The sequence below is a fragment of the Dunckerocampus dactyliophorus genome, chromosome 7 (genome assembly GCF_027744805.1).
Source record: "Dunckerocampus dactyliophorus isolate RoL2022-P2 chromosome 7, RoL_Ddac_1.1, whole genome shotgun sequence".
In the NCBI taxonomy this organism is placed as follows: Eukaryota; Metazoa; Chordata; class Actinopteri; order Syngnathiformes; family Syngnathidae; genus Dunckerocampus; species Dunckerocampus dactyliophorus.
The window spans coordinates 20653654-20666186 of NC_072825.1; the positions used below are offsets into that span (position 1 = coordinate 20653654).

The following is a 12533-nucleotide window of genomic DNA, read 5'->3' on the forward strand; positions in this document are numbered from 1 at the left end:
CATCCCTAACGATATCGTATGTGTCAAAACGAGATCGTGTGGATGATATGACATCATCATCGTCTTGAGTAATGACCAAAATCTGTAACAACTGTGTAGTAAACACATCCATCTTTTTCTAACCATGCGACTGACAATAACAAAAGGGCAATCGATTCAAAGAGTAACGGCAGGAATCACAAAACGTTTGTTTAGATTTAATTCAACTTTCATAGCCGATAAGACCAACAAGTTTTTCGTTCATTTATTCATTTATCCTGTTCAGGATCACGGGTGAGCTGGAGCCTATCCCACCCCTGACTGGTCACCAGTCACTCACAGGGCATATCATCATTCCCATCACTTCCACACCTATGGATTGTGTTCGACCTAACATGCATGGCTTTGGAATGTGGGAGGAAATCACAGTATCGAGAGTAAACTCACTCAATGGGGGTAACAAGCAAACACTACTCAGAGAGGGCCATGCTTAAATGTGTAAATTGACACTTTAACAGTAATAGTCAACAAGGTGGTACGATGTAATTACGATGTAATTACAATGTAATTACGGTGTAATTATGGTGTCATTATGACGCACTCCCATAAATGATTAATACCGTACAAAAAAAGACACTGAGAAAAGACATTTGTCATTTTTCATTAACTTTTAAACTTTAACCTCTGTATTCCAAGTGTGAGCCAGACTCTTCTGATAGCCATTTGTCAAAGAAAAGGACAGTGAAAAGTGAAGAGACATAAATGAAATGAAAAATGCTCAGAAAGTTGAGAAATGCAGACCAACTTTGGCCGCATCTTTGGTTTAAGCTGTTCGACTGTTGCAGCCAACATCAAGGGTAAGGACGATACATCTGAACATGTGAAGTGATTTTCTACTATAAAATAGACAGTGATAACTAAGCAGCGTCGTGGTCTCATTACTGAGAATTCCTCTCTCCAATAAGCCTGTCTTTTTCTCCCTTGCAATGTCCCTTCCAGTGTGCAGGACAACCACAGGGATAAAAGTCAGGACTTGTTCTCTTTTTTATTCCGGTTTCATTTACACCTTGCATGTAATCATATTATTACTGTACTTTATACGTCTTTGCTGTGTTCTTTGTACAGTGAGTGATTTAGGTGTAACTGGCATAGGAACAGAACTCATACGTAGACCGAGGACCTCCTGTATGTAGATATATTGTATATAAACATTTTCATGTCGATGTGTGAAATTAACATTTGTCTTACTGCGAGTGCCGCAGGTGTGCGCGTCCATGAAGGAAAGGGCCATCCTCTCATCCTCTTGTAGGGTGCTCTGGTCCGTAAAACTGCGCTCCATGGAGCCCATATGGCTCTTCTCCTGACGGTAAGTAATGGGTGTCTTATTCATGTTCACAGGTTTCCTATTAATGAATAAAGAAGAAGAGAGGACGTAAAGAGGGGAATATGTTAGGTAACAAAGCAATACAGGTAAACGAAACCCTAGAAATGAAACAACAGATCAGCTGCTTAATTATTTAGCCTTCCTGCTGTATGACTGACAGCCAGAGCATGAGCATGTGTGTGATGGAACGCATAAACAATGGAAAAGGAAAGAGCCATAATCACTTACGGATAATAAGAGTAGTAGTTCCTTCTGGCAAGAGTGCAGGAGAAGGAGGAGAAGGAGGAGGACGGAACAACAATCAAGAAGACATGTATCATGAAAGCAATGTCAGCTGAAAGCAGAATGCATTGATTACAGTGAAAACCAGAAGCAGGACGTCAGCTGTGCGGGTGACCATGTGACACGTGCAACAAGTGTATCGGGCAGGTGCAGACAGCCGAGCACAATGTATGTGTGTGTGTGTTTCCTGCAGTAGAATCTGTCTGAAGTGTTATACTTCGAGTACCAACGCACTTAGCAGTGGGACCTGCGCTAATTTGCAGAACATTGGTCGTCTTTCAAAATGGACATTAGTCAATATCAGCGTGCAAGCTTTGTAAGCCGTTTAGTGCACCGATAACTACCCATGTTGCAGGGTTCGTTTTTGACATGGTAATAGTATAATAGGGGAGGGACAAATTATCTACGCAATATTACAATAGTCCAATATTAATATGGCAACACGAAGCATCCAAACTGCAGTCCAACGTGCATATTTGTGGACGTTTGTGTGTACCAGTAAGGGCAAAGATTAATGACAATAGTCATAGAACCGAAGTGCTGCATAACAGTTCAGAATGTTTAAAATGCATGACGTTCAGTATCCAACAATGAATTGTGTTTAACTTCGGAGGCTTCACTGTATATATTCTTTAAGTAAGTCATTATTTAACACTCGCTAAGTTTAAAGGGGTGGATGATATACGATGGACCTTGAGGGTCACTGGCTAATAGTCTCTAAAAGCACACCTTTTCCCTCCCAATTACCATCTCATTTATGGTCGGTCCTGTGCTCGGTGTGTGTAATTAAGTAGCTAATTGAATTGCATCAGCCTTTAATTAAATACTTCATACTCTCACACACTCAAATGGGCTCTGCAGATGAGAATTGTTGGTCCCTTTGGTGCATCAAAGGGGAATGCAAGCAATGCAGATTGTTGGTACAACGGAGTACTAGTACTCTACCTCTGCTATAAAATCTGCTTACTGGGCTGATACCAACTCAAAAAAATGAAGGAGGCGTGGTGTCACTGCACAAAATGAGGCATACTCCATACAAATTAACAGTATTTACCCTTTCTTTATGATAATGATGACAGCGCCCAGCAGGAGGATGAGCACCACCAAGCCACCGGCACACACCCCGAGAATCAGCCCCATCTCCTCTGAGTGTTGCGACACCTCCAAAGCCTTGCGGTGATCTTTGCAGGCGGCTAGGAGGAGCAAAAAAGATTCTCTTTAAAAAACAGTGCACTTTAAATGTGGCGGAAGGTGTGAGTAAGAAATGACTCTCAGAGATGTCATTTAAAGTAAGCTATACAGAAAATTATTTGAAAAGCTTCTCGCCCACAGGTACGACAATGCATTCATTCTACTTATACCGACTACTGAGGACATCTGCGGAATTCTAATGGGTTCTTAATGCCAACAGTGCATTTCAATAGCGGTGATATTTCAAAAGGCCTTTTCAAATTGCCAGCAAAAACGAAAGAGTCATGCAAATAAGGAAGTGACAGATATTGTCAGTGTTAGTCAACAACAAACACGTCATAGTCAGGTGGACATGTAGGAGGGGTTTATATCGTGAAATACTAAAATCATACAGTTCAAACTCAATTTCTGGACAGATGCGCCTCAAATGTCAAACCAAAACATGTATGAGGTATCAGCAAATCATGTCAGTCGAAGGGATTGACTTCACACAAGTGTTTTGCTTTTTCTTTCACTCTTTTTTGAGAATAATGGCAAAGTGGATGGAAAAGTGTGATGATAACCATAGAACCAGAACTGTAACTGAATGGGTCTAGCTGCTCAGTACAATATGAGTTATACAAGAGGTTAATTGCATACACAAATTTATTTTACCAAGTATATGCAAACCATTATATGTCAGGAATTTTCAAAGGGTGCCTAGTTTTAATTTATTTTTCTTTTATTACATAGTGGTTAGCTTCTCTTTATACCTATGTGACAGTTAAGATCTTAGGACGCCATTAATTTGTCTTGAACTAAAAAACACACTTAGAAGTCAACCAGATTCACGTAACCGGTTGTGTTTGACTTTGGAGTTTCCATTGTAGAGGCAGTTAAATTCAGTTTAGGATAATGATATGAAAAAACATTTAGAAATGGTTTGGCACTAAAATGGTTATCATTGCTGACCATTTTTACAAGGTGATGTGCAGCCTTGTGAACCTGTCATTGTAAATATCACTGTATGGCGCTGGGACAACACTCTGGAGATGCTTTCCCTGTAAATACTGAATTATTTATTCTATTTTAGACACACAAGTTGTCGACACAGCAGCTCCCGATGAAAACGTCAAGGTGCCTCGCTGTCTGTGAGCAACTGAAAAGGTCTCCCAACTTGCAAGTTTGTACTTTCTCAATCATGAGGTTTCGTGCTTGTGCTGGAGAGCCGATATTTCCTTGTCTAGTTCACGGGGCCTGCTGATCTAGTTTCCCTGTGCATGTGTCAGTCTACGCTGCAGGCAGTGCCAGCCCTCAAACCAGCCTTTCTGAGCCCAGTGGAATGTCTCGAGAACGGCAGAAAGTCAGAGCAGGCCTCAGGATACAGCTCTATCTGACAGCCTGCTGGGGACACAGCCAATCTGGGGCAAGGGAATGGAAACACAGCCATGTCTTTGCCTATCTGTAGCTGGTGTCCCTTCATGGTGCTTTCTAACACTCATTCTGAATAAAAGTAAAAGTCACACAATATCAGCAAGGTATTGGCAGAGTAGTTCGTATTTGCTGACATGAAGTTGTATGACATCCCCATCAGCAGTGTACTACATCAACAGTGACGTACCCCGCAATTTGTCCTCCGAGTCCAGTTCTGTACGGAAATTCTGTGACGAAGAACGTAAGGACATTTAAGTAAAGAGTTTGGCTTCTCAAAGCAAAATGCGTTCCAGAGATGAATACATTTGCATCATAAAAATGCCTACTCGAAAAAAAGTGTGATGAAGACTCTCACATCTTCTTCCGCTGTGGAACACACACGTAAACAAGAAGGCCCGCTTTGCTCTGTCGCGGAAGAAGATTCAAGCGTACATCGAGCATCACATACACAAGAATATATAGGCGACAGCATGCAGGGATACGGCGGGAAACAAATATTAGGTCAGATTTTTTCGAGTAGGCATTTTTATGATGCAAATGTATTACTCTTTTGAACGCATATGTGCACATTTGAGAAGCCAAACTCTTTACTTAAATGACCCAGCAACTAAGCGGAATTACGTTCGTCGTCACGGAAATCTGACCAGAACAGGACTCGCGGAACCAAGTGGGGGGTAAATCACTGTTGATATAGTACACTGCTGATGGGGATGTCATACCACTTCATGTCAAAAAATCCTAACCATCCATCCATTTTCTATACCGCTTCTTCCTCATTAGGGTCGCGGGGGTATGCTGGAGCCTATCCCAGCTGACTTCGGGCGACAGGCGGGGTACACCCTGGACTGGTCGCCAGCCAATCGCAGGGCACATATAGACAAACAACCATTCACACTCACATTCATACCTATGGACAATTTAGAGTCGTCATTAACCTCACCTGCATGTTTTTGGATTGTGGGAGGAAGCCGGAGTACCCGGAAAAAACCCCCACACACACGGGGAGAACATGCAAACTCCACACAGAAATGCCCAGGGGAGAATCGAACCCAGGTCTTCCCGATCTCCAAGCTGTTACTGGGTTGGCCAACGTGCTAACCACTAGACCACCATGCGGCCCCCTAACTATCCCTTTAATGAAATTGACTTTAAACCGCCACATCTGACAAGCCACTAAACCTGCATGAATTGTAGTCCATCGCTTCCTGACTAAAGGTACGTAATACAATGACTTTACTTGGAATAGCATATGCACATACTGTATGGTACATGCAACCTTATATTTTCAAAGCATCCAGATATCTACTGTAGATGGTAGTGTACTTTCCATCCCATGTTCCTTACATTTTGCATTAAAATGTACCAATTTTTTTTTTCAAATTTAACCTGGAATGTCTAGCAGGCTGAACATGAGCATGAAATTGATTTCCACATGAATCCTTGCATCTGCCAGTTGCTCCATGTTGGAAAATTGGCGCTTAGAGAAGGAATGAAAGTCTATTGTCGTGTTGAGCCTGCCGGAAGATCCTTAATTAAACTGTCACCTGGAAGTTGAAATGTAATCTCCAGTTTTCGTATCCAAGCTGAAATCATTTGTGTCCACTCGGCTCGTGACGAGTTGCTTGATAATAACAGCTTAGGAGATGATGCAGAGGCGATGCTAATAGTAGACGCATAGGAAAAGGCACCTTTGACTTGTCACTTTTGGAAATGACCCCTGGTTTTACTGTATTTTTTAATCATTCACATACATGTTGATGTAATGTTTTTACATTTTTAGGGCTGTCAAATGATTAAAACTTTTAATCAGTTTAACCACAGTTTTCAAATTAATCATTACTAACCACCATTTGAACTACATCTGAGATATGCCAATTTTTTACAGAATTTTATTAACATAACAATAAATGACAGTACACGATGATATAGCAGTGTGATGAAATATCGAAATATTGCAACATTTAATAACTTTTGTGATATTTAACCTTACAATAGATTATCGATACGCTCTATCGTTATTAATTTCCACCTCAGTGAGTCAAGTCATCGTTTTACTTGTCAGCCAGGAATGGCGGAAGTCACAGAAAAAGAAAAAAACAAAACAATGCGGCGCCATGGCGAACATGGGCTGTGAGGTTTGCTGGAAATTAAACTAAAAGATGCACTTTCATATTTTAAATTAAAAGTGTGGAACCCTAAAAAACAATCTTGTTTAAGAGTTATGTTACAGTAAAACTGTGTCATTGTTTCTGCACTAGTGCTGTTTGTTCTTGGTTAAACTATGACGCAAAATATAAACTATGAAGTTCATGTTTTGTATGATTTTTTTTCACCCTTTTACCATATCAAGATATCGTTATCGAGAGCCATGTATCGCAAAATCGTATCGTATTGTGAGGTACCCTGACATTCCCAGCCCTAAAGATGAGCTATATTTGTATGTACAGTATTAAAAACTCCAAATGAGTTGAAAACGTAAATCAAGCTAAGATACCATACGTATCTATTACATATCTATACAAATCTATTTCCCTAAGACTAGTCTCTTTAATAACAGCAGTACATTTGAATCACACTTTAACCGTGCTATTATGAGCAATAAGGGGTTGCGTTCAAATACACTACAGTACGTAATTTAAGTTAAACTCACATGTTTTGTGTGTATTTATTGTAAATTGTACTCATACATTTACAAGTATGCAGTGCCCTTGAAAGCATCATCATGTGAACAGTACGGAGAGAACAGTGCTAGTTAGGTTCTGATCCAACACGAAGAAAAGGGACAATTATGAGGATGTTCATTGTTTGTGTGCATAATATGAACCAATGAGTGTGTTTAATGATTATGTTTTACATTGAGAGTGAGTTGCTTCTGAGTGTTAGAGATAAGTATATCCACTTATTGTTCTTTTTTGTCTTTCTGTTTATTAAAACCTCACATACGCGCATAATAAAGATGTTGTTGTGATCTTGATGAGTTCGGCGTCTCCATGAATGCATCTTGCGCAAGCGTGGTGCAGAATGAGATGTGTTGGCAAGTTGGCGATACATAAATAGTGTTGGAATTGCACTGATGTTAATGTGCTTGGGTCAGAATAAAGTTATAAAAGAGCTTCAGACTGTGGGATTCCGTGGGGATGCTACACTGTGCCTTCATCTGCCGTCATAATAGAGATGTGTGGCTTGCCTTGATGTGCATGTGTTAAGTATATGAAACATTTTCAAGGAATTTTGGGGAATTTTGCCCTTCATCCACAATCATTATGTCAGACATGAACACACGTCTCCCTTTTCTATACATTCTAAATACTGAAAAAAAGCGGTCATGAGGCAGCTAATAATGGACATAAAGATGATTCAGCTATTCTGCCTATAACATCCTCTAAATAAGCCTCCAACAACATTTTATTGTTTCATATACAGTCATGCCTCACTCTTTCGTAGTTTTTCAAAACTGAATGAATAAATAAATTATCGCTGTTTCGTGGTTGAATATTGAAAGTCGTCAGCCATGGCAAGTCCGACATGATAAAGTGAAAAGAAGTTCTCCTCCCATTCCGTGTGGAAGTGGTATTTTTTTTTGCTTCTTTGTCCTTCTTCCCCACTCAATGTGAAACCCTTTCTTAGGTTTAGAATACAATAAATGAATTGGAGGCTAACTAGTTAGTTCGCTAGCTTGTTAATGGTTAAAGCCATGGCCGTCTCTTGTGTCCCTGCAGTGATCTTGTAGCCTGTACATTACAATTAAGCAATGTGGTGTAAACAAATAATAATAGTAGTGTAAAGGTGACTACAGGGGTGTTATTTTATGTCCACAGGCTCTGATCACGGTAAAAATTGGATTTAGAAAGTCATGAATAGGTTTCCGTTTCCTGTAACTATGAAAATGTTCTATTTATTAACACTGAATCCTAATTTGCAGAAATTCACTTATCGCAGTCGGGTCTGGAACTAATTAACTGTGCTAAACGAGGGATGACTGTACATGCTGTAACCATGCAGTAACAGGTACATTCATGATAACATGTAATACTTCCAGGATATTGCCATACTATGGTCATTTTCAGCATTACCCAAAATTCTTTCCTGGGCGCACTGATTTCACAGAGCCCATAGAAATGAAAACTACTTCTGTCAACAAAAACAACATGGAGAGTGCGTTCTGTGTTTGTTCTGTGTCTGTTTCTGCTGCACTGAGTGGCACGGTGTTACTTAAAATCAATGTATCTGGTGAGGAGAACACCGCTCCAAGAGACTGCATCACAAGGATGCAACGATGCAACTGTAGACAAAGTCTACAGTGGTAGAAAACTTTTTCCACGTACCCAATATCAACTGGAAAAGACGCCCCAGGCCACCTGGACCAGACGGGCAACTGTCTATCGAGTAAGTAACCATGATATTGATTCTGATACATGGAGCGCAGAGTGATTGATATCACAGCTATATACAGTACACAGTCGATCTAGCCATGTCACTATGCCAGACAATTAGAGCCTACAATAACAATATCACTATAGTTTCGTTAATATGCAGGTCACAGTATGTAAATGGAGCGCTGCTGGTGATTTTGGGAAGTTATTTTAGAAGGCTTTATAGGAGGAATTGGTGAATCCCTATTACGTCCATGGTGAGTGAAAAACTGTTAGCACAAGGCGGCTATCTAGAAAGCACCAAGAAAGCAGAAAAAGGAAAAGACGTGTTCCTGTATCACATAAGCATTGGGGATGATGTGCAACATTCCAAAAAAAGTGCATTTTTTCTTTAAGGTAATAAATTCAATAATTTTGTTTTTGACAGTCCTCATTTTGTTCGTTTGTTTGTTTCACCAAACACAAAAGCAGGATTGCGGGTGGCATTGCTTTCATTACATTTGTTGGGTTGGTTTGTTAGTTAGCAAAAAAACCTTTAAGATACGTTTTTCTACTGTCTATACCTAACGACATTCTCCATGTAAAGATGTCTGCTAACCTAAAAAACATTGGAGCAAGAAACCGGAAATGAAACCTCTTATTACGTTATATTATATCATATCATATCACACAATATGGATGCATGCGTGCACACGCACATGCACGCACACACACGTACATATATATACACGCACACACAAAAGACACCCTGCCTAGTCAATTTCAATTTCTGTACAAGGATGTGTTTACTGCTACGGCGCAGTGATTTCTCCAAACTCATGACTTTTATTCACTGTGATCCTCAGTCCAGCCAGAGAAAGGAATGGAGGAGTGGGGGCTCTCCTGCCAAGAGAATTTAGTGTCAATTTCCTTGCCCTTTTCATGTCCCTTCCAATCCAAAAACTGAGGTACAGAAAAGAGGCGGGCAGGGCTTTCTCAGACCGAGGCCACGGTGGCTCCATGTGGAAGTTTTGATGTGGAGGACCCTTGGAGCCCGCTGGGGTCAGAGCCCCTCAGATGTAGCCATCTACTGGGCCGCTGATGAGAACAAAGAGACTTCCTTTGATATGCTGCGTCCCAGCGGCCGCTTCCAAACAAACAGGATGAAAGCCTGACCTCTAATCCCTCCCTGCCTGTTGCCCTTTTCTCTGAAAAGCACAGCTAAACAACTACGGCTGTCGGAGAAAATGTTTCCATATTTCCAATTTTGTACTTGAGAACAATAATAGTGCAATAGAAACACAAGGACTCGTAGAATATCAGTTCTATAACAAAGAAAAAGATTGCTGATGCAAAATGCATTGGAGGTCACACCATTGATGTCATATTACCTTTACGGGCAATGCGGATGCAGTTTATTCTGGACTCCTGCAAAAGAAAAAAAAAACACACATGAAAGGAGAGTGTTACTTTGCATAAATGGAACCAGATACAAAGTAATATCTTAGCTCTAATATCTAAAGTTCACAATTTTGAGTGGGCTCCACTACGCTTCTCTAAAAATACGTTTTACTTTAGTAATTAACTTCAGGAAAATGTACTCTGACTAAAAGGAAAAATGACCTTTGATATGAGAGTTCTAACAACATGACACTTTTAAATATCTGCAAATCTGAGAGCTGTGGCAGACTACTAAAGATACAGATAAGAGCTTTTTGCTGAAGGAGAAAAGATTAGAGTTAAAAATGGGTAGGGGGGCATAATTAGGGGAGGGTTCCAGACCGATGCACCACTATGAAAATGAATTAATTCTATTCAAATTCAGGCTGATAACATCTCAGAGTTATGAAAAAGGACCGTTGTAGAACAACATTAATGAAATTCAAGACTTTAATCCAATTCCACCCTTCCACCTTGTGGAGAGATGCATTATGAAATTAAAATTTACACATGCCAATCCAGGCATTGAGGGACACTTACGCAAATGAGCACATTTGGAAAAGACTTCCTCAAAGCGGCTAAATTCCTTTTTTTTGCCAAATGAATATGCATATAAAGATGACTCTTAAAGAAACTTCTTAAATGTGCTGGCTGCCTTGGTCAGGTTTGAACGTGTGTATTGCTCTGACACGCTGCCCCACGTAACACGCACGTGCATTAGTTATGTTTGTTGTGGTTATTTGGAAAAGTTTAGCTACTGACGTGAATGTATAAACTAGTGGTTCCCATTGTGGGTCAAGCATAAAACAAGCACAAAAAACCCAACTAAAGCCAAACTAAAGAAGGATAAAAATAAATAAATAATACACTACGTATAGCACAGCAAGCAAAACATGGCAAATATACAAATATACCACATGGAAGCGGAGACACAGCCACGCAAGCAGGGTCCTGCCTCTGCCGTCTGGCCTCATGCATCGTCACTGGAGGTGCACCACTGGCTATGTGAGAAGGCAGGTGCAGTGAAGGGTAGGGTTAGGTATCGAGTCTCGAGCATCGATGGGAGCCTGGACTAACATTGCGATTCTCCCGGGACTAATTTATTTTTAAAACATTTTGAGTCCCTGTTTCAATGTCCACTTCGCCCACCAGAAGAAATAGCCAATGAAGAAGAAGTCGACCAACACCAACAAAGATGAAGTGGCTAAAAGGTTTGGCTTAATTTCCTAAAAATGTTTGCAGCTCAGTGCAGCATTTGCAACACAATGACATCATGCAATGGACGGTGCACAAACCACGTGATTAAACACCTCCGGATTCATGGTGTACAACTCACAAGAGTGTCCCGTCTTTGGCGCACCGCCAATGCAACTGAGGGTTTCAAGAAGCTGGTTCAGTGTAAATAAAGGACGGGAGCTACGGCTACGGCGAGGCAGGTTTACTCATGAGCACAGCTAGCTGTCTCTATTAGCACCAGTCAAGGGACCGTCTGAACCCACACTGAACATTGAGAAAGCAAACAAAGTATACTACTTTTCAAAAGTACACATGTCTTGTGAAAGCGTACTCCTGTAAAAAGAAACTTCATAACATTTACATTCAAGTTGTACGGTCTGATAATTATATACTGGTTGGAGATAGACCTGTGAGTTGATAAAAAGTTCATGTCATTAAAAAAATTCAGACATTTCATCCAAAACAAAGACTTGATAGCGCCCTCATTTAAACCATGCAAACTTTTATGACTGCCTCTTAAAAGCATCTGCATCAAGAATCAATGGGAACCGGGAATTGAAACGAAGAATCAGAATCAGAACCGTAATCATTAAAATTGAATTGATACCCAACCTTAGTGGAGGGTCGATGTCAGCAGTGCACGGCGGGGACTCTGGACATGCGCCGAGTCCTTCCCGCAGATCTCCTAAGCTACGATGCTTGCCATTAGCAAAGCTACTGTACATCCATTTCTGAAATACCGGGCATAACTGTGCAATGAAGTATTGCATCAATAAATGTAATGGTTTAATGGTTTAATGTTATTTGAACGTGCATACAAGTTACAATGGAATACATCACATAGTACAATGCAGTTCCACATGTACAAAAGGAGTAAGGATTTTTGCAGTTAATTAACAAACATTTTATTCACTAATCCAAAAAGCAGACACTCTATGGTGGTGAAATAAGCGTAAAAGGTAAAAAATGGAATTCTAAAAAATGTAAACGGAAAAAACACAAATTGGAAAAAAAAAAGAAAGTATAAATTACTTTTCTATAAAGTAATGCTGAGAACCAGTTGTGTTCAAAGTTATGGGCCATTTTTGGCCAACAGCTTGTTCTTTCAATAAAGCAACAGATTGCCAACTTCCTACAATCAAAAGAGGTGGATGTAGATATCAACACCACCCACCATTCGCACTTGCATCCCACTATATGGCAGAAACAATACCACGCCCGTCATCATTAAGTTCACCAACAGGGAATTCAAAACC

The 12533-nt window shown here is 40.3% G+C and overlaps 1 protein-coding gene across 4 annotated transcripts in view; it reads right to left on the minus strand.

Annotated features, from left to right (window-relative positions):
• ptprub (protein tyrosine phosphatase receptor type Ub) overlaps positions 1 to 12533 on the minus strand; it is a 251866-nt gene that overhangs the window by 44707 nt on the left and 194626 nt on the right. For 2 of the 4 annotated variants that reach the window (XM_054781885.1, XM_054781886.1), the window contains exons 13-16: positions 9993 to 10029; positions 2700 to 2838; positions 1592 to 1615; positions 1228 to 1382 (exon numbers count right to left, since the gene is read on the minus strand). In XM_054781885.1, coding sequence (XP_054637860.1) covers positions 1228 to 1382; positions 1592 to 1615; positions 2700 to 2838; positions 9993 to 10029 — 355 coding nt within the window. The remainder of the gene's footprint in view (positions 1 to 1227; positions 1383 to 1591; positions 1616 to 2699; positions 2839 to 9992; positions 10030 to 12533) is intronic. The other 2 variants (XM_054781887.1, XM_054781888.1) reach the window with 1 other exon arrangement.